General features: G+C 38.4%; 1 protein-coding gene across 1 annotated transcript; it reads right to left on the reverse strand.

Moving 5' to 3' along the window:
* Window positions 1–1,792: 1,792 nt before the first annotated feature.
* On the reverse strand, window positions 1,793–20,345 carry PIPOX (pipecolic acid and sarcosine oxidase). The gene is made up of 8 exons (XM_053457054.1): window positions 20,192–20,345; window positions 15,655–15,803; window positions 6,848–7,061; window positions 6,206–6,388; window positions 5,247–5,399; window positions 4,487–4,645; window positions 2,317–2,392; window positions 1,793–2,233 (listed from the first exon to the last, which is right to left on the reverse strand). The coding sequence occupies exons 1-8, from the start codon at window positions 20,306–20,308 to the stop codon at window positions 2,118–2,120; spliced, it is 1,167 nt and encodes a 388-aa protein (XP_053313029.1). The 5' UTR covers window positions 20,309–20,345; the 3' UTR covers window positions 1,793–2,117.
* Between the last annotated feature and the right edge of the window lie 3,340 nt (window positions 20,346–23,685).

Below are 23,685 nucleotides of genomic sequence, written 5' to 3' on the forward strand. Positions count from 1 at the left end.
CTCTCCCATCATCCCACCCCATCTCACTCTCCCATCATCCCACCCCATCCCACTCTCCCATCATCCCACCCCATCTCACTCTCCCATCATCCCACCCCATCTCACTCTCCCACCATTTTCTCCACCTACCACTCTGCCCAAAGATTCTCCCATAAGCACACCTTATAGGAACAGGGGCTAGCCTAGGGTTAGTAGTGTCTGGGTGCAGTATTTCCTCAAGTCCCCCCCTATAATGAATGCACATACATACTAACATGTAGACTTGCTTTAACACCCACTCAGTCTACCACCGTACACTTACACATTCTTTCTCCTGCTCATCCTCTCCCCCTCCCAGGAGCCACTAACCGGAGGCTCACCCCAGACACTCCAACGCCATACACACAAACTCACCATGACCTCATATGCTGACACCCAGACACACATGCTAACACCAAGTACATCGTTTCCTCAAACATTAACACATTACAGCAACACACGCATTACAGTGGAACAGATCTCCTGCACTATACTCATTCCAGGGGATCTAGCGAGACCCTCCACACAAATACGCAGAAACAGCTACTTTCAATTGGATCACTTTCTGGCCACAGGTTGGGTGCTTTAAACAATCAAAACTGGTGGAAAATTGATCTGCTGGGCAGCATCTCCTAAAGGTGAGTAGTACAGGTTGCAGAATGCATATTAAAGCACTTACTTGGGCTGTATGGGGCATTAGAGTATGCCTTTAAGATCGTTTCATAGACTAACATCACTATGTTCATTGTTTATGCCCACATAACTCCCAAATGAAAAATTGAGTGTTTTTGTTCTGTTGAAATAATGCATTTTATACACACTTTAGAATTATACCAGTGGTGCTATAGTCATTACAATTACTTTGTTTTACATAAAAGTGGGACTCTGGCAGCTAGTTATTGCTTATTAAGAATATATTTTACTTTAAATTATTGCAGAAGCTGGTGTTTTAGGCAACCGAATGAAGATGTATGGGGGTTTCTAGTGAATGTGCTTACCTATTGGTTTGCAGAACCACAGTTAACCCCTTCTTTACTGGAGGTCTTTTGTGCCCAAAAACCTGGGACTGGGACAGCATTCGTACACTGTTTCCTTAACCATGATTCTTTTTTTCATTTTTAGTGCACCCACACAAATTATATGAATTTGTGTGGGTATAGAACTTTCTTTTGATACAATTTTTAGGTGTATAGTCCAACATTTAGTAAGACGTTATTATAATAGTGACATTTTATGAAACATTAATTTTTAATGTAAGTCTTGAACTTGAAACCCCCCAACATGCATAGGTTTTTTTAAATAATTTTTAATGCTTTGGGACGTTACGGGGCACAACATGGAACACCCCTATACCCTTTTTCAAACTTGAAATATTCAACTTTTATTTAGTAAGGCCTATGTCTTATTTGGGAATGAGCCCACCAGCTAGGTAGTGAAGGTAGTTGGAATCCACAAAAGCGAGTGCATGAGAAATCCAAAAGGCTGATTTTTGACAGCATGACAGCAGGGATCCGACAGTTATTTTTTTCCATTTTTTTTTTCACTTTTTATTTTTTTGAACATTTTTTTTTATTTTTTAACTTTTCTAAGCCTCTTATTCGTTCTCTGACTGATCAGCAGCACTTACTTTACTTGAATGGAACATCCCGTTGATTGAGAATGCAAGGCATCCATTCATAGTGGAATTATTGCTTGATCGTGCAAGACTTACAGCACTGGGAAGGTCGGCATGATTTTATAGTTTTTGGGACAGTTTTTAAATTATAGCAGGAGATGTCATTAAGGTTTTAATGGGTTAAGGTTCACTTTGTGAGATGATTAGGATCATCAATAATAAAGTACCTTTGGTAAATGTTGTTAGCATGCTTCTTTTATTGAACAAAACACACAGCAGATATACGGGTAGCCCTATGTTTAGAGTATGAAATAGATGTCAACTGGCAATTCTGAAAATAAGACAAATGGACCATTTAAAGGACCTTGTCACAGTTGCCTGAACAAAACAGTTGTATCCGACATAGAGACATTTTGAAATTGACAGTTAAATTTCTTGGTATATTTTTTCCATCTCTGCGATTTTTCTGTTACAAAACTGATTTTTACTGGTTTTGGAAACGAGCTATTTGGAATGGCTTGAGATCGTAGGTTGACTTTGTGCCAATGCAGAGCTCACTCAAGATCTTTCCCACCACAGGGGATAACTTAAATCCATGACCTGTTACAAAAAGGTAGAGAAACAGAATTGCATTACTGCTGTGACGAGAGTCCAAGTATGTTTACAACATTTTTCTTTCTCACCTGAAAACCCTGCGCCAATGACAATATTTTTGTGAAGTGGGTGATGATCCAGTATAAAGTTTGTATCAGGGGTGCTCTAAAGTCGAAAACAGAAATTGATAATTAGTGTGGCTAAAAAAAACTTGTACATTCTGCCCAACACCCTTCACTTTTACTTATCGTGATCCTACACGTTACTTCTGCAATAAAAATAAAACACACTGCATTTGAAAATAAATACTCATAAGGGCAGACGTATTACGGGGACACTACTATTATTAAAAGCATGTGTATTTGAACAATGTTTGTAATAGCCAGCCTTTTTATTTCTTTTTTTAAATCACTTGATCTATGTGCACTTCTTTTCTGCTAAAAGAAAACTACATTTATTCAAGTTTTACGGCTCTCCTTCTTAAGAGGTTTTAGAAAGATTTTGGTTATGCAGAAGGAGCTCATTTGGGAAACCTGGTTTAATTACCCATACTAAGAACCAGGGTTTACCCAGCCGCAGGTCTGGAACTCTGGCCCGGCTAACGTTCCCAGTGGTGTCGCTTGATGGATCAAGTCGTTTTTTAGAACATAACATCCTTGGACCCTGAGCTCTCCATCGGTACCCTGGGATTGATGCCACTCCCTCTGGATCACCCCAAAATAGTGACTCTGTGTCTAGTAGTTGATGGAATTATGTTTTTAATTATGTTTGTATCTATAAATATCTGTGTTGTTACCAATAAACCTAGTTCTGTATGCGCCCTACACTGCCTCTACTAGTGCTTGGGTGATCACAAAGGGTTAATCCCTTGAGCAATTTAATCGGCAAGGAAGATCTCTACCGCGGAGCTACTCAGTCGGCGTATGGGTCTCCGTCACAGGTCATATAGCTAAAGAGCAAGTTTCAGGAAACCGTTCCTGCCTACATCTGTGGCCATCTTTGTTCATGTGCGAGTAACCACAGAAGACAGCATATTTTGTTACCAAAGCAATTCCTGACCCCCTGAACTACTTTACCCCACTGAGTGCCCACTGCCCAGAGTGACCATTGCTACGTAGCTGTTGGCTGTCCAGCAGACGGGTTATCCATTAAAGCACTGCGGCATACTGAGCATGGCTAATGGCTTATACACCACTGCTCTTCCAGGAACAAAGTTTCAGTTTTCACCCTGCTCCAGATATCTGTAATCTGTGTCTAAAAGTTATTCAATTACCGTTTAGATAATGAACAATTAATAGAATGATTACATAATAATAATAATAATAATAATAATAATATCCCTCTAAGGCATTTTTATATTACACATAACTATTCTTCTGCTGAATGGGAGTTGGCATTTTAAATATGAGACAGTGCCCCTTTCTGATTTCAAACTTATATATTTCAGATCCTCCAACAAATTTTAATATAAGACAAAGACAACATGAGTAAACACAAAATGCAGCATTTGCATGATCATTTTATTTATTGAAGGTGGAGAGTTAATACAAACCTACAACCTAAAACTAATGACTGCTTGTGCCACTCTTGGTGGCATCAACTGCAATCAAATGTTTCCGATAAATGACAATGAGTCTTTTACGCCCCATCACACTACCACCATCATGTTTGATTGTTGGTGTGATCGTATTGTGGAATTCTGTGTTAGCTCTTCACAATAGATGTAAAAGGGCCCATGTCTTCTAAAAAGTTTCACTTTTAATAGTTGTGTGGGTCCTTAATATCAATTAGTAGATAATAGCTCTCACAGTGGCTCGCTGGAGTCCTAGAGCTTTTGTTACCCTTTCCAGACTGATAAATGTCAATGACTTTGTTTCTCATCTGTTTCTAAATTGTATCCAATTGTCATTGAAATATTTTTAATTCACACAGGACCAGGTAGGGTTGGATATCTTTTTTTTCTATCTATACATGAAATCATTATTTAAAAAACTGCGTTTTGTGTTTACATGGTTTATGTTTGTCTAATATTAAGAATAAATAGGGAAGGTGACAAATACTTTTTCACTGTACTGTACTGTATGTAACGGAACCCTTTTCATTCTTTTCCACACCTATCTTCCAAAAGCTACAATAGCATAATTCATTGTTCTTCCGAGTTTTCCCTGATTGCACTTTTGCTACGTATTTTCTTTATTAAAACTTGTTCTTACACTTACGTACTCTCTTCCCCTCGTCATACCGTACACACATGCTCACCGTGTACATGCATTGCTCTACTACGACAGGTTCAGGATGCAAACCAGGAAGATAATTGCTGATGAAGCTGCGAAGTATCTGGATGTCAGGGATTTTGGGGTCTTTAACTTGAAGGTCACGCTCTTCAGGTTCTGCCTCATTTCCATGATGATAACAAATCTGAATTGTAAGACAGAAGATGATATCACAAAAGAAAAAAAATAAGAGAATCCAGGTCCTCATAAATATTACTCTGCAAAAGGGTAGGCAAAAATGGATTGGTCACAGAGCAAACCTATAGAAGGCAATGGGCTGTATACATTAAATTAAATCTGCGAGGAGGACACGGGTAATGCAGAGGTAAAATGGGCTTCAGGGACATTAGAAGGGGGTCTGGGAAGGCAGGAAGACTTTATACATTAAATGCTGTGAAAAATCCCTGAAGAAACAGTTGTGTCAAAATGTATATGTGTGTACAAACAAATACTAAGTTTGAATGTGACAATGTTGTTAAATGTATTCTTTGTTTTGCCTGATTATGTGTATTTTTGTTGGTTAAATCACAGAAGAGTATTTTCATTTCCGTATTGTTAGAAATGCACGTGGTATTGTTTAACCAAGTTAGACTTGTGCATTTGGATTTGTATGAATTTTAACAAAATGTGCCAACATTGTTAAATCTTATGAAGTTGCAGTAAGAGCCCCAACAAAACAAACAAAATTGTAAATAGATTTTTCTTGGGTATTAAGTGACTGCCCCAATCCACTAATTGATGTTCACCTTGATTAGCCCTGGATACTCCTGCGACTGTAGACCATAAACGTCACGTTGATCTCCATTTAACTGCATACCCAGGAAACATGGTAAATTCTGAAGGATTCCAGAATCCCCAGGATTCTTCTCTCTCCAGTAACATACATTAATCCTCAGTGTCTGGAAGACATCAAATGTGACAAATCGCATTTTTATATGTAAACATCAATTCCAATGTCATATAATATTATAGTTAAAATGTAATATGAACTTCCAAGTCACCGCATTACAATGTGTTCCACTGTGGCAACCTTACCCAAGGCTCACATAATTAAAGCCTGCAATGTGCAGGAGTATAACCTAAGTCCCTGTAGTGTTTTTTTGGGGCACATACTCAATTCAATTAACATTTGCCAAATAATCTGATAATTACTGCTCACAATGAGCAAATGCGTAAACCTGCAGATGGAAAGAGGAAAATGAATTGACGTAGAAAAGTGTGTTTTTAGCACCTTAGCACAACACATTATAACACCCTATGCTATACCTCAATTTTTAAAGAAAATGTATTTCAGAAGTTTCTGTGATGTGTTATTTGTAGGAGATATTCTTAGGTATAGTAGCTGAGAATCCGGCCAGTGGTTTAACCTCTCGGGTGACAGCAAATTCACAAACACATTGCAATGATACATGTTGCCCCGGGGAACCTTTTAACTGTAATTCTGTTTAACAGACTCGCACGGTAAATCAAATACGAATGTAGGTTCTAATTGTATGCTTCCTAGTTGAAGTGAAGTTTTATTATCATTATTCTTTTATAGAAATAAGGCTTTGTGAATTGATTCTCTAACCTTTAGGGCTGTTACCACTCCTAGTAAAAAATAATTGGACATGTTACTGTTTCCATAGGATTCTAATTAACAGGGAAAGTATTTTTCTTTAGTGTAGCTGGCAAAATACAGGTTAGGTAATAAACCTTTACTTACCTTTAGGGGGAGTTGAAGTCCAAGGGGACTAAGGACTTTCTTGGCCCATGGTCCTACTGTAATTACAAGTTTCTCTGCTTCATACGTACTGGAGGTGGTTGACACAATAACCACTGGACCAGGCTCAATGTGTGTCACCTTCTCACCGTCATGAATGACCCCTCCCATGAGTTGGAAAAGGCCCTTTAAGATAAAAATATATATTGCAAAGGTAGAAACAATACTGGGAGCATCCCAGTTACATTGGCTTATAAATCTCATCCTTCCATTATATATGGAGGCCAAGAGGCTGATACAGGCAGGAGACACTGTAATAGTCTAGTGAGGAGGTAGATGGCTGCAAGAAGGATGGAAAAAGTTTAAGCCTTTTATCGGGCAGAGTACTGCTTCCACATCTATAGATTAAAGGCTTCCATGGAGCCCGGTAATGAGTTGTCAGGCTGGAGTTTCTGAGTATGGATACCGGGTATATAACTAGGGCTGTATCTTGGCCTAGACCAACTAGGCCTAATGCGGCACTTTACGTGGGCAGCATAAAAATCATGGGTGCTGGGGTTCATTTAGGTTGATTTGTGGAAAACATGTTCCATAAGACAAAAGGCTATTGTGGTTACTTTGAAAGTGTACACAGGTGCACATTACCTGTACAGCCCTCAGTGACTTGTCAGCATACAAGACCCCACCATTGATATCATTGCAGACCTCTTCTCCAGGCTTTATAGAAAATCCAGGATACCTCATTTTAAATGTTGCCTGACTCAGAGATTCCCATGGTATCTGTCTTTGTTTCATGTTTTCACAGACGACTTCAAACGCATGATTACCAGCATTGGCCAGGACCAAAAGTCCTGTTTTTCTGTAGAGAAAATAAACAGTAAATGTAAATACGGTATTTTATTTTAACAAAATGCTGAAATCTGAGAAGGTGACCATGAGAACGCCACAATGTCAATGGCATACGAACTTAAGAGAGCTGTGTTAGACAGGAACCACATATGCTAATTAGTTCCCTTTTTCAGTAATGTATTCATAACCTCAGAGGACATATCATTATGTTTAACTCGTATCATTATAATAGAAAATTTGCCATTTCCCAGCACAAAGAATATATAATTCTTCAAGTTTCTCATTCTTCTTTTCTGATTTATTTCCAGTTAAGAAAATAAAGAATGACTGTGTCTAAGGGGTTAAGATTTTGTCTTTCCTGGGAAGTTGCTTTGTGAGGTCCACTGGGATCTTAGTGTTTTATTGCTTGATATCTTTCAAGTGTCTTAAAATAGATGTATTGTTAGGGAAGATAGCACATCCTGTTTAGTGAAATTGTGGCGCTATATTCCGCCATAGTGAGAGAGTGATTGGCAGCTCGGAAATGAATTATGGTCAAAGGGTTCTTCCAAACGCTTTTATCATAAAGGTGAAATTGCCCTTCACTGGGAAATTCTTATATGAGAGAGAAAACATGCAGGTTCTGGTTCAGATTTTCAATTTAATAGTGGAATTTTGAGGAAGTTTCCTGGAATATATTAGGCACCCTTTACGAGAACTTAGTAACTATAATAATACAGCGATATCCCTGGCAGATAAACCCCCTACATATCCACAGAAGCACACCACAGTACTGGCCATTGGTAAGGGACCATTTGGTTACTGATCAAGGACGAATGAACATGCTTTTTGTGACTTTATAATCATAGCCTAACAGCTTCCATTTACATCCCTACTGAGATACACAAATACTGTTTGGACAAATATAACCATAGAAAGCAATCCGTTATGTATTTACTGCCAGATCATATGGATTATTTTGAACAGATATATGCATTGCTATAGGATAAATCCAAACCATATATCATATCATGGAAAAGTGAGAGAATGGGACACAATAAACGTTTAGCCTTATTGCAGAGATACCTATTTTGTGTTAGTTTCAGTTTCTCAATAAAAGATTGCATTTAAAGCTCAGTTTAGTTTAATGTGCAGTTTAAGTGTTTTATTATTTAAAGTTTACTGCTCGGATGTTTATATTGTCAGTATTATATCACTGTTAATGTGATTGTGTTATTCAATGTTATTTAATAGCAATAGGGTTTTGCTGCACTTGCCCGTGAATGTATGACTCCTCCAGAAGATGGCCCTTGTTCAATCATCTAGTTGAATGCAGGGATTTATCTCTGCCTAGAAGTAGTCGGCAATAACTCTGATTTACGGATCTGGGTCTGGTTGGGTTCCACGTCCTCCTGATCCTGCATTTCTCCGGCTGTTTCATATCATTTGGTATTTGTAATATTAGGGGATATGCATGTATACAGCATATGTTTAAAGGAACAATACAGCCTTATAACATTCCAAGAGAAGGCTGCTGGCAAGAACTTCAAACTATAGTCAGGCCTTCAGCATAGGACCACCACGTCTTTTCTTACACCTTCACAGTAATGTAACAGGAAGACAAAAGAAGCAGCTACAAAGGTATTGAAACTACATATTAAGCTAGTCTTCTCTCAGCTCGTCTCAGATACTAAATTCTAAACCAGAGAGACTCTCCACTAACCCAAACAGTGAAAATATACATCTCACAGTCTGTCCGGAGCTCCATTGGATTGAATAAGGCACTTGAGAACAGTTAGGGATCCTGGAACTCCTCATGACTAGGAGAGCCCCTATATACAGTATGTACAATGTATGTGGCCATAGCACATTCTATAACAAATTTAGCAATGTAAAATATTTTTCAAGGGAACATTATACTCATCAATGCTTATTCCCGTTCATAAACTGTACCCAAAGGGATAAAGGGCATTTATAATGTAACATGAGGCAAATAAACAAAATAAACATCGACAGGGGTCTCAAACTTGAATTCCATTATTGCTTTAGAACCTTTTATGTATTGGGGTAAAAAAACATAACAAATACAGGGATATAACCTATAAAGCAAGGCTGGAATTAATGACTTCATAAAATATGTAATGTTTTATAACACATTCTTTCTAAGATTTGGGCAATTCAAATGATTTGGAATCATTAAATAAAATTGACAAAATAAAGACGTGTCATTTAAACAGATGATGAGATTTAAACTTCCTAAAAGTCTGACAGTGTGGAACCAATGAAAACTGTTTTACAGCCATATTATTACTAAATACAAAAAATAAACAGAATTATCCTTGAATTCTGACCTCTCCCCATTTAGAAAAGTGGATTTTATGGAGGTATCCAAGAAAGGAAACTAATTGGTCATAGTGTTGCTTTTTTACTGATACAGATCAGACTGTTGGGTTTGTTCTACTACTAAGAACAACTGGATGTTGCCATCACTGACTTAGATTTAATTCCAAGCAAACAAATGCCAGTCCAATACAAAAAATGAACATAATGCACAACACCACTTCTTAAACTTCATTTATAAGCCCCATAGTCGCATTCAAACATAAGAAGAAAAAAAAAAGCAAAAACTGCCCCCTACTCCCAGCTCTCCACAAAACACACATACTTTCTAGATTAAACGTAGCATGCGCTGCACAGTGGGGAGACGCTACAAATAACCAATATTTTATTTTATGTAGTAGTCTGTATTCCGCTTCTCTGTTGCATTAAGTATATGTGTTTAAGGGCCTTGCACTGATGAAAGCCCTTAGGAATCTTAAACTTCAGTGTCTCTTTGTAGTGAACAGCAGCACCAATAATGTATTTATCATACATCTTTGTGCTGCTCCTTCTTCTGGGGCTCGATTACCCTGATAAACTAGAACTGTATATCCAATCCTTTATTATCAGTATACAGATTTTTGAGCAGGGCCCTCCTCACCTGTTGTCTCTGTAAGTCAAATTGTTATGTTACATACTACTTGTTATGTCCTGTCTACCCATTATACAGCGCTACAGAATATGACAGAGCTATCAAACAATAAATAATAATAATTTTTAATATTCATTTTTTGTGACAAAGCAGTTTTTTAAGCAATAAATATAGTTTTTAAATTTATCTTTTGCCTATTCTGTGCCTATATGGCATAACTTAGCTGTTGTCACAGAAAACAAGGACTCTTCTAGCTGTAACAGAATAGCAAGAGGCTTTCAATTTGCGTTTTAAACTTAAATTATAGTAGTAGAAGTATTATTAAACACTCATCTCCAGACACCAGACAAGCCAGAAGGCTTGCTTTTCCCTCAGAAATCTCATGGTGCTGCCACAACCACAAGGGATTCTGGGTAGGCGCATGCAAACAAGGTTAACAATTATCACCTTTGCCTCTATATCCACTTTATACATGGATTCCTAGAAATTTATCAACAATTATCAAAGGTGATAATTGTTAACTTTGTTTGCATGCGCCTACCCAGAATCCCTTGTGGTTGTGAAAGCACCATGAGATTTCTGAGGGAAAAGCAAGCCTTCTGGTGTATGTAGATGAGTGTTTAATAATACTTCTACTACCCCTTAAATTTAAGTGGAAGGGTATCCATCACCTTTTACCCACCATAACTTATGTAATGGTAAACTTAAATTATCAAACAAAACGAAGCACAGGAGTGATGGGTGCTTATAATGGGCTTCTGTACGCCTATAAAGATATTCCATTAAAAATCAGCCGTTTCCAATAGTCATTTACAACATTAACAGCATCTACAATGTACTTCAGATCACTTTCATGTTATTTTTATTTTCAATGCTTTTCTTTTAAAAACAATGGCATTTCTAAGTGACCCCAAACTTTTACATGGTAGTGTATATCATCATTCAGTGCCTGAAAAGGCCTTGAGGTCTAGCTGTTATCTATTCATAATAAATGTAGCAAACACTAGCTAAAGGCCGCTTGGGTTGATGCCTAACTGAGGATACGCTGTAAAGTGGTATTGATTGTGCCTTATTTTTATTAGCAGATATTTTTTTCAAAAAGAAGACTTGTCGAGAATAAAACATCAATATTTTTCCAGCCCAGAAAACAAGTGAATTATTTCACAACGAAATGGGTAATCAGTATAAGCAAAGAAAATTAAAATCAATTTGTATAATCACTTTTAAAGCACTCAATAAGTAGGACACATTCTTAGAAACATTTGCCTCCAAAGATGCAGCCGGGATGACAGTTCTTCAATCTAGATATTTGTAAATCACTGTACAAGATGCCGTGGGCATATCAGGAGGAGCTGAAGGTCACGGGTGGATGTGAAGGAGTCATTCTCTGAGTAGGATTGCTAGGTATCCCCTGTGTGTACCAAGATACAGGCATGTGATATATATATCGTTCTTTGGAAACCAAGCGCTACAGACAGATATTGATGGAAGAATCACGTGCAAACCAAACAAAAGGGCATGTGCTTTCTGAGAGCTCTGGAAACCAACTGAGATAATTAATAGAAAAAGAAGGAAGTTAATTTGAATGTGAGAGGATGACAGTATTAGAATAATTAATATCTAACGATAGGCTCCATGGGTCCTCTGTCCTTTATGTGAAACCCTCAGTGCCTCAAAATAATTATCTCACATGGCCCATTACTGCAGATCAATCCAACTGTGTGCCTCTGTCACCTTCCATGGATCTGAAAGGGCACGGAGTGCCTTGGAAACAACAGAAGGGGCAGATCCATTCTGTAGTTATATTTGATATAATGCAGCTGAGGGGCTATGCAGGCATAAGCCTCTGTAATGGAGACAATGATTTGTGAGGATTCAAGGTTAACCCTCTCTTTATCGAGAACTGTTCTCATATTAGAGGGCGAGTTAATAAGTAAAGGACAGCAGACTCACTGGATGGCAGTAAAAAAATCCTTCTTTGTTTATGGAAATAGCGATAAGGCATCCTAAAATTTCTCAATCAGCATTACAGACATGTACACAGCATAGCACCCAATAGCTACCCAATAATGCATTTTGTGCGGCAAGCACCTAATCATAGTCATCAGGTACCATGCTGTGTAGATGTCTGTACTGCCAGTTGAGAAATCTTAGGTTGCCTTATGGCTATTTGCTTAAATAAAGAATGATGTTTTACGGCCGTCCGATGAGCCTGCTGTCCTTTACTTTTTTGCTTCAGCAAATTCCTGTTTTGCTGGCTCCTCCTGAGACTCACCCCTGTTGGGTTTGTGCAGATCATTGTGTTCCATGTAGAACTTCTGGTGTGTTCTGGGTGGGTTAATAAGAAGTAAAGGCCCAATGGAATAACAGGAATGACACAGACAGGAATGGCATGTGGCTGTGGCAGGTTTGTCAACGGCAAAGACTTGGCCAAGATGCACAGTGCACAATACAGATATAATAGAACACAAAATGCATATTAAGTAAAAGGGCTACAAAGAAAGCTCATAAATGGAACACAGAAATGATCTGATCAGGGTATAAACAAGGCTTACAACCTTATATATAAACACTGAAAAAAGCTTCTTTTGGAAGTACCCCATAAGTACAAATAAGACCTAGGGGAAAAAGACCCCATCTTTCCTGGCTTTTGCTAGCCCTATGAATGTTGTGGCTATTAAACAGCCGTGAACCTAGGTTAGTGATGCCTGGGTGCAGTATTTCTTTGGCACCTCCTTAATAACGAAAATGTACGGACATACTAACAGGCAAACTTGCTCTGACACCTAGCTACTCTAACACCATGCACTATATATATATATATATATATATATATATATAAACACACTATATCACATCCTTCACATCAGTAACCCTAGCACTGACACATGCTGATACCAGATCACGCTAACACCATATACTACTGTACATTCTAACACCATATGACTCATACACTCATGCTAACACCATACAGCAACATGTGCACACACATACTAAGAGAATGTGCTCAAAAATATTACTAGCACATGCTGACACAAAATACTAACACCCATGCTCGTGATAACACCAAATACTTACACACACATGCAGTGACATATCCTGTCATAAGTAGCCCTTCTCCCTACTGTGGATGCCTGGAACACCCACTCATGCTAACACCATTCACAATCTTAAACAACATATGCTGACACACACACACACTAATGCTAACACCATAAATGAACATCTACATATATGCATGATAACAGCATACACTCATGCATATCAACAACCATATCCACACACATACTAACACCAAATACTCATACACATGCTAACACCATTCACTAACACAGGCACACTCTAACATCATAGAATATACTCAGGATAACAGCATACATTTGCACACATTAGCACACCCACTCATTTTACCATCATAAAATTACACATATGCACATACATTAACACACATACACTCTCCAAGACCATACACTAACACCTATACACTCACTCCAACACATACATAAATACATACATAACATGCACAAATGTGTGCAATTTGTATAGTAAGTGTAAAAGTTAAGCAATCCTAACCAATGAATGTTCAGGCAGCACAAGAATAAGTAATCCCTGCCTTTTCTGCTCACGTGCATGTGTGTAGACAACCTCAATACATTGACAACAATCAATGCAGGGGTGCAGACCTTCTATGTGTGTAGTTAACCTCTTCAGTGCTGAAGTGCAACTTTTATTTGTTTGTAGTTAACCTCAGTGGTAGAGTGCAAAGCGTATGGGTATGTGTGTATCGGTGGCCTCCGTGCTAAAGTGGAATTCTTTCATGTGTGCAAAATGCCCTTGTGTGTAATTAATTCATTTCTGGAGTGCAAAACATCTTTAATTACTTTAATCAATTTCTATGCTGGAACAGAACACCTTATGTGTTTTTAACCTCTTCAACACTATGGTGTAAACCTTTTTGAGGATATGTCCTAATGTAAACATTTGTGCCAAACTGATGTGGTGGTGGATGGCACCATGGCTGCAGTGCGCAGAGGCGTTGTCACTAATATGCTGTGCTACAGGCCATTTTTTGTACAGTTGGGATTTGGGAACTCTGTCCACATGGAAGCCATCTCACACTTGCTATCTATATATTGTGAATTAAGGTTAAAGGTTAAGATTATTCAGTGCTGTACCTAGATCAAAGCTCAGTCTTCTGACTAAATTTAAATCCAATGTGAAATTAAATCTAGTGTGTAAAACAAATAATCTTATTGTGTAACATGAAAAAGAAGAGGTTCTTTAATTCTTAAAATCTGTAGAATGTTTTATCTGTACATTCACATCTCAGTTTAGCATATTGAGTAGTGAAAAGGACACACAGCTTTAGTAAAGGTGTCAACTTGTGATTTGTAATCAAGGCTGGATTAACATTAATGCATCTTTATAAGTCCAGAGATCGATAAAAGTGACTTTAACAAAGATGTGCATGTTTATTTCTACACTAACAACTGGCATTTACTAGGTTCATGTGTCTTAGTAGACAAGGACCAGAGGACAGCGGTGGTGATAGATATAGTGATGCCAACTGACAGCAACATCAAGATGAAAGTTGAGGACCCGATGTTAAGGAAGACACATACCACCTATATTTACACCGATAAGCCATAACATTATGACCACTGACAAGTGAAGTGAATGACACTGATAATCTTGTTATCATGGCACCTGTCAGTGGTGGGATGTATTAGGCAGCAAGTGAACGTTTCGTCCCCAAAGTTGATGAGTTAGAAGCAGGAAAAAATGGGCAAAAGTAAGGATCTGAGCGACTTTGACAAGGGCCAAATTGTGATGGCTAAAAATTGCAGCTCTTGTGGGGTGTTCCCGGTCAGCAGTGGTCAGTACCAAGTGGTCCAAGGAATGAAAAGCAGCAAGGTCATGGGCGACCAAGGCTCATTGATGCACATGGCACCAGGATGCATCCATGGAGCCCCAAACTTCGCAACTTACAGGACTTAAAGGATTTGCTGCCAACGTCTTGGTGCTGTATACCACAACGCACCTTCAGAGGTCTAGTGCAGTCCATGCCTCGATGGGTCAGGGCTGTTCTGGCTGCAAAAAAGGGACCTTCACAATATTAGGAGGGTGATCATAATGTTATGGCTGATCAGTGTATATACACACTAATTGGATATACGTTGATATATTATATAACAACTGTGTCATTATTTTTTAATCATGTTATCATATTATCATATTAGTCTGGCACAATGCCTTTCAGGGGAGGACTAGCAAGAGGACTGAAGGGGGCATTTGCCTGTTAGGCTGCTCTAATGTAAAGGTTTTAAGCCACTACTTTATTTGCAGATTCATAAAGAACCACAAGTGACTCTAGAGTATCTAGCTTCGTAAACATAAATTACACGTTGACTGGAGGTAACTCTCTCTGCTGGGATTATGGCCTTTCAGTGTATTCACTATTGATGATTGGGGGTTGGACAGGGCTAGTAGGTGTTTTTTTATTTTTTTTGCCGGAAAAATTTTGTGCAACTTTATTACTATGTCAGCCTGCTAGACTTGCCCCGTGGTCTGAATGTTTCTAGCACTTCTTTGGAACAAACAAGTGTTGCATTATCAGTATTATCCTATAAACGAATGGGTTATGCTTCTTCACCTGTACAGCTTGGTCTCTGATTCTCTCTCCACTTCTGCCCAAAGCTGGTAGCACTCCTCCATCATGTCGGTGTAGAAATCTTCTGGGTATGCTCTGCGGATAATGCGTGTCTGCCCATGAGAGCTTCCTCTGGAGTGAGGCAGGGGAAACTAAATTTGAAAAAACAATGGTTAAATAGAGAAAGAATAACTCCTTTTTAAAAGGAAAACTACCAATGAGAAGGACTTAGGAATAATGGTAGACAATAGACTTGACAACAGTACGCAGTGCCAGCAAGCCGCTGTGAGGGCCAATAATGTTTTGGCATGCATAAAAAGAGGTATTGATCAATGGTAAGACCTCACCTTGAATATGCGGTACAATTCTGGGCACCAGTCCTTAAAAAGGACATCATGGAACTAGAAAAAGTGCAAAGGAGGGCTACAAAATTAATAAGGGGATTGGGAGATTCTAGTTACTAAAAAAGTTAAAATTATATACACTGGAAAAACAGCGTCTTAGAGGTTATTTGATAACTTTATATAAATATATGCAGGGCCAATATAAAGAGCTCTTCAGTGACCTGTTCATTTACAGTAAGGACTATAAAGTTATGGAATTCACTGCCAAGGGAGGTTATCAAATACATTAGATGCCTTCAAAAGGGGTCTGGATATTTTTAGAAAGGCATGACATCCAGGGCTATAATGGCAGAATTCAAAGTAGCTTAATTAGGGTTTTTTTGCCTTCTTTTGGATCAAGAGTAGGAAGGTTAGGTAAAAGGGTTGAACTTGATGGACTTAGGTCTTTTCTCAACCTTATGTAACTATGTAACTACCGTATTGGCCCGAATATAGGCCGCGCTTCCCCCCCCCACTTTAAGTCTTTAAAGTGGGGGTGCGGCCTATATTCGGGGTCTAGCGCCCGACGCCCGGGACATGCAGTCCCGGGCGCCGGGCAGGCAGCGGGGTTAGGATACAGATCCCCCGTAGCGGTGCAGGGGACCTGTATCCTACTGTCTGATACGCTCAGACAGCCTCCCCTGCCGGAACTTCCCACGGGGGGAGTGCCGGCACGGGAGGTTGTCTAAGCGCATCGTCCGAACGTCCGCACGATGCATTTTACACCCCCCCCCCCGACTTACCAGAGCAGACTCCCGGGTGTCTTGCGGGGCCGGCGGAAGACATCTACGCAATACACGTATACAACTTCCGGTTGAAAAAAAAACTTTTTCTTTAAAAAAGCACCAAACTTTTAGGGTGCGGCCTATATACGGGGGCGGCCTATATCCAAGCCAATACGGTATATAGCTGTCTCCTTCTCAAGAGTTCACTGAAGTTCCCAAATCAAGCTAAGATTTGTGAAATAAAATAAGTATAACTAGAGATTAGATCTGATTATATATCACCATTCACACAGTCCAATCATACCTGGGAAATCTCCAGGTTTGGCCTAGAGAACTGCGGCAGAAACGTTGCTTCTCCGGTTTTACAACCGGGTTGCAGAAGTGGGGTCCTGACATGCCCCGCTAGGTCTTTGTCTAGTAGATTGGGCTAAAATAACACAGCTAAAACACATACAAATGACTGACATCAGGCTGTGTGAAATTAGTTTATTTTACAACAGCTAGTACTTAAAAAAAAAAAAAAAAGTAAACAGCTCAATATTTTTGATGCTATTGATAAAAAAAGAAATAGTAGGAATTCCCTTTTAAATACATTTTGTAAAGATTGGAGACTTGCTTTCTTAGCAGTTTGAAATTAAATGTCCCTTGACTTACCTTGGTGACTTCCACTTGCTGTCTTGTCCCTGGTCTGCACCGCAGAAGCTGGTCTCCAGGGACAGAGTGCCAACTGTGCCAAAAAAGTACACTTTGCTCCTGACGTGAACGGTGACAGCAAGTGGAAGCCAGCACTTTGGAAAGGTGCTCCAGTTCTGTGCAATAAGCATTTATCAGATGTGTGTCCAGTTTACCTTTACTTTACATACCCCCCATGGCTTAATGTAGAGCCACAAGTAAAATAAGGGGAAAAAAGGTAGACCCACAAAAACGTCAAATAAAAATATCACATTGTAGGACTATGGCGTGAATACTTTTTGGCTTTGGTACAATTTTGGCACGGACCGAATCTAGTTTACAAGTTCTGCCATGTTAACCAAAGAAATACGCATCTCTACTCATCATACACTATATGGACAGAAGTATTGGGACACACATCTTAATTATTGAATTCACGTTTCAATCAGGGTTTGGCGGATGCCAGGAGAACGTTACCTGCCTTACGCCAACTGTAAAAGACTGATAACGAAATGAGGCTGTTTTTCAGGGCTTGGGCCTCTTACTTCCAGTGAAGGGAAATCTTAATGTTTCAGCATACCGAGACATTTTAGACAATGCTATGCTTCCAACGTATGGGAACAGTTTGGTGGAGGTCCAGGAGGCCTTCTTAACGGAGCTGATACCAGGGAGAAGCGGATGTTGAAAGAAGTCAGAAGAACAAGAAAAAGAAGCAAAGCTGCGCAAAAGGAGACAGGGACGCGGAAGCGGTCTGGGTGAAGGGTGCGAGAGTGTGAAAAAAAGAGTGATTGAGAGTGTGAGAGGGCGTGCGTGACAACAAATGTTATTTCCAAATGGCAAAAGCTGTCCAAAACGCATGTTTCACTAACATACCATATTTGTGGGATGTGGCATATAATTAACATCAAAGCTCTACAAGAAAATATTTAACATACATTTTATTAAAAACCTTTTTTTTAATTAAACTTTGGTACAGTTAATACAAATTCAATTCTGCATACTTTGTAAGCAGTATTTTAAAGGATTAACAAGTAAAATGTGTTTTGCTGGAATCAGCTGTGTTACCTGGAGGCATAATACAATGCATTGCTTTAAGTTACAGAGAATGCTGGGTTGTACATAAAAGACGGCATCTACTCAAACGGAGACCACTAATTATGTTTGATATTTCGTGAGGTGAAATACACAAAAATATGTTTTATATAGTATTTTCCAGAAATGTCCCCAAATTTGTAATCCTTGCACGGTGGCCTATGTGCCTATCTTGTACTTATTGCATATGGAAGCCCTCTCTGATGGCATTATATAGAGATTTAAAGGCTAGCTGCTAAAGAAGCTGAGGCTAGATGGGAAAGTTGGTAAAAGGCCATGGCAGCCATATTGACAGTGAGGTACAAGGACATTTTGCACCATTATTTTTTAACCTCAATTCAAAGGGTTTTATGGTACCTTACATTTCTGACTGCTTAATCATCTATTCAATAAGTCAGCCATTATTACTAAATCTGAATAAAGTCTAATTGTCCTGAGGACTAAGGGTTACCAAACGCCAGCTAACACTAGGTCGAAGTTCAAGTTGAAACAAGTGGGTATATTACACAATATCAGAATTGTTGTTTTATATTATTTCTTTTCTCCTATTATTTAAAACATGTATATGGAATATCCTTGTAAAAATCCAAATAATGACACATAGACACAAAACACTTTAAATATTGAAAGATAACCATAAATATATAATGTATAGAACCCCCATACCTTCCACCATGTTCCACGTGGGTACAGACCATCCCCATCACTGCAATTAGCATGTAGATATGGGCGCTATTGCTACAATATGTATCTGTATCACGTATTAAACTGTAACAGTATATATGTTGGATACATATATAGCTTGTTCATGGATTGCATGTTAAAATAAACCAGGGAAGGTTAGCAGATCTTAATAAATATAGCCTGGAAGAAATAGTGACAGGGGGTTATGACAGAAACATTTAAGAGAAGAAATACTACCACAACAAAGGTTTAAAAGTAATATCAGGAAATATTACTTTACTGAAAGGGTAGAGGATGCATGGAATAGCCTTCTAGCAGAAGTGGCAGAGGTTAATACAGTAAAGGAGATTGTTCTTATCTGCCATCAGGGGACCCAGGGCATTGGGTATTAGGCATGTTTGGCCTGTTCTGCAATTTATATAGTCTCTTACATTTTAGTTGACGAGGAGGATCATTGGAGTTGCCCCCACTTGGGCATTATAACACTCCTACATGTATTGGCTGGTGGAGAAGGGGTTAATACATACATGCGCACCTTTCCCATTTATTTATTTTTGTTTGGCAGGTATGGCTAATGATAGCAGAGGCAGCCTGTGAGGTTTGTTGTAAGGGCTGCACAGCAGAAGGTGCCTTTTGCTAGATGGGACAAACTTTAAATTACACTCTTATCCGTACGTGAAGATCTGGCAGTTATTTTTCTTCTCTAATGGCTGTTTTAGTGGGCAACATTAAATCTAACCCCGGCATAGCAATGAGCAAAATAGTCTTTATTACCCCACAGTAACGTGAGAGCCACTTAAGTATACAGTTGCCATACTTCACCGAGATTGAACCTATATCTGCTATATAAAGACAATGCATTCCCTTCCCCTGCAAGAGCCATTTCCAATATTCTTAAAAAGAACATGATGTTTTTCAATCATGCAGAGTGCATTTGCTATTAAGGAAAATCCCCTAGTGCCTGCTCCTGCGTTCTCCATTTACCTGTTCTAGCAGCAGGGTCTTCTTTCCGCTTTTAGCTAAATGGTAGGCTGTGAATGATCCCTGAATTCCAGCCCCTATCACAATGCAATCATACTTTGAGCTGCTGGAAAGAGCCATGGTGACAAGCTTCTTGTCTGAACACAGAACAGGAGGAGGAGGCTTCTGCAAAGGCTTTTATAGAAGCTCCACCAGCAGGAGGGACTCACACTAAAAGTACAAATGTCATACATAGCTCAGCAAATGTTCTCCTGTAACCCTTCCATCGCCTTGCAATCAGCTTCATCATGCAAAAGGCTTTTCCGTGTCACGGCAGCATTCAAGGCACAAATTTATAGCTGCGTTAACTTAAATGAACTTCAGTATCTGAATATAGAGGCTGCTAAATTCATCTCAGTACAATATGTGTGCCTCTGGTTTGGTTTTAGTAAATTGAGAGATGAAATGTGACAAAACATCTCATTATGAGAAGCCAAAACCTAGGAGCTTCTCAAATAAGAAAGACTAAGTTGACCCTGTAGAATGCTAAGTTACCCGCAAATAAAATCTCTAATCTCTCTGCATACAAGATACAATACATTGGGTTGGTATCCTTAAAGGTGACGTCCACCAACGCTGCCGTTTATCACTTTTGTAAATAAATGCAGCATTAGAAACATAATTCCAAGTACTTTTTTATACCCGGGACCATCCTATAAATAATTATTTAATCATGGAAAGTTTTGCCTCATTCAAAATGTTTCATTTAATTGTCATTAATTGTTATACAAAACAGGTACTGATAGATTGTTGCCACATAAACTTAAAACACTTCTTTGCAAGTTCCTGTGTGCTTTTATATGATTAAACCTTCATTAAACTAAAGTGACAAATCTGTTATGGTTTACTTACACATAACTTACTATGCACATAACTTACTATACACATAACTTACTATACACATAACTTACTTTACATATAACTTACTATACACATAACTTACTTTACATATAACTTACTTTACACATAATTTACTATACACATAACTTACTATACACATAACTTACTTTACATATAACTTACCTTACATATAACTTACTTTACACATAACTTACTATACACATAACTTACTTTACATATAACTTACTATACACATAACTTACTTTACATATAACTTACTTTACACATAATTTACTATACACATAACTTACTTTACATATAACTTACTATACACATAACTTACTTTACATATAACTTACTATACACATAACTTACTTTACATATAACTTACTTTACACATAATTTACTATACACATAACTTACTTTACATATAACTTACTATACACATAACTAACTATACACATAACTTACTAACTTGTTTTACTAGCTATAAGTTTCCTTTAATTTTACATGTTGCCCCCCCTTCATATGCATGAGGGAATTCTGCAGAACCCCCCAATATGAATTTGAATTTCCCCACCCCCAGCTATTTTCTTTGCAAGAAATATGTTTGGCCAAACATTTCTGCTGACATATGACAAACTTGCTACCAATTATCCCCAGCAATGGCTCGGTGTGGGTTTACGGCGGATCTAACAATAAAGCGGTGTGCATCCATGAAAAATGCTCCCATTGTTTTTATTGGGAAAACCTTCCTGTCTCTGATTGGCTGCTTTAAATAGTGCAAAATGCTGATTACCTGGTAGAACAAAAAAGGTAGATGCATGACTATAAAGCAGATAAAGCATACCTACATTGGAAATGGCTAAATTGACCACTAGACACTAGAATCCCTCAACAGCTAGACCTTGATGCCACAATCTTACTCTCAATAATAGGGGGCTGAATAGAAGCCAATGCGTTGTCATTATTAATGTATGAATCAAGAAAGCAACCTTACAGAACAATAAGTTTAACATCACTTGTGGTATAAATAGCATTGTCCAGGAACCTAATGTGGCAATTGGCAGACCTTCAGTTTCATTCTTAGGGGACTTCATTATATTTTTCAGTTTCAATGGACTGGAAGAATGCCAATAAGATGTCATTATTCATATGAAGATAAAGAACAAAAACTGAAAAATACGTCATGATGCGAAGAACAGATCTTTTTGAGCTAACTATTATGACATGCTGATTTTCCTAAATCATCATGTCACAAATGTTTGGCTGATGAGATCCTCTATTAACCTTTCTTTTTCTAATCCAGGAAATTGGAGTTAGAAATGTGTCAGTACTATATACACAACGGTAAAATGGACCAGCTAGTGCCATCTGTTTGGGACACTGGCCGCCTGATATGTTTCAGAGGCCTAACTGATAAACTCTCTCTTTTAATACTAAGGTGCACAGAACCTTGTCAGATGAGTCTCCATATTCCTTTCCTGCCATGGCCTCCAAACAGAAAGAGGTATCTACATAGCAGTACTCATGAATGGATTATACACCATCCTGGCTCCTCATTGTCCTCATTTTTGTACAACGGAAAGGTATTGGTTCTAGTGCTAATCATCAAGACTCAGAACTAATCTTCTAAAAAGATGCCTGTTTCATGGCCAACATCAGACATTTCTGAGATAATTGAATGTTCTCCATTGTTAATCTACCTAGTACACCTAGCATCTGGTACACGCTTGTTGTGCAAAGGCATGCTGAATTATTTAGCACTTTAATCTTGTTCAGTGATAACCTTACTTGAGAAGAATATTCAAGAAAAGATTTGTTAAAGTGTCGTATCCTCCAGTAGGACAGTACCAAGAATAAGCAGAAAATATAGCAATTTATACTGTTCCCCTTTTAATTACCTTTTAGTAGCCTGCGGCCTGTGAAGTGAGTCAACACTACTTGATCGATGATAAACCATTACAGGAATTCAGTAACCAGTAAATCCAGGAAACTGTAGTGAAATATAGACAGGATTATCAGTAGATAACACCCTGATTAAGTGATACCTTCTAGGGACTGATCATTGGCAAACTAGTCCGCCGAGATCTGTAATGCTCTACAGGGTTTATAGCCCCAAAATATGAATTCATTAACACTACCAGTAGTAATTGTTTCAGAGACATTTTGTTTTAAAGTTTAGTTAAGAACAGCTAAGATTTATGGCATATATCACATCAAGTTCATGTGCCAATTTCTCTCTCTCTACCCTTACAAGCAGGACTTTAATTCTAATGGTGCAGCGGGCAAAGCACTGTTGTTGGCACCGTACATATATAGCAATGCCTTTTACACATTTAAATGTACAATGGATATCTGTCACATGAAATCATGTTAATGTATAGAGAATACTATAGCTATTTTTTGTCAAAATTCACTAAATGTTACAGGTACCTGTGATGTGCAATGAATGCATTCATATTTAAATACATTATATGGCCAAAAGTATGCAGACACTTGGCACCTATATAAGCTTGCTGGGCATCCCAATCCAAAACCATTTCTGTAGGAAATTGTGCCCATTCAGCCAAAAGAGCACAGTTGAGATAAGGCACTGATGTTGGTTGGCTCACATC

This window comes from Spea bombifrons, chromosome 2, assembly GCF_027358695.1.
Source record: "Spea bombifrons isolate aSpeBom1 chromosome 2, aSpeBom1.2.pri, whole genome shotgun sequence".
In the NCBI taxonomy this organism is placed as follows: Eukaryota; Metazoa; Chordata; class Amphibia; order Anura; family Pelobatidae; genus Spea; species Spea bombifrons.

Excerpts from the sequence above, each read along its gene's own strand:
- PIPOX (XM_053457054.1), bottom strand. The coding sequence starts at position 20,308 with ATGGCTCTTTCCAGCAGCTCAAAGTATGATTGCATTGTGATAGGGGCT. Across the intron at positions 15,804-20,191 it reads AGACCCTGCTGCTAGAACAG|TTTCCCCTGCCTCACTCCAG; the intron begins GTAAATGGAGAA and ends TTTCAAATTTAG. Across the intron at positions 2,393-4,486 it reads TAGAGCAATGCATGTACACG|AGCACCCCTGATACAAACTT; the intron begins GTGAGCATGTGT and ends TTTCGACTTTAG.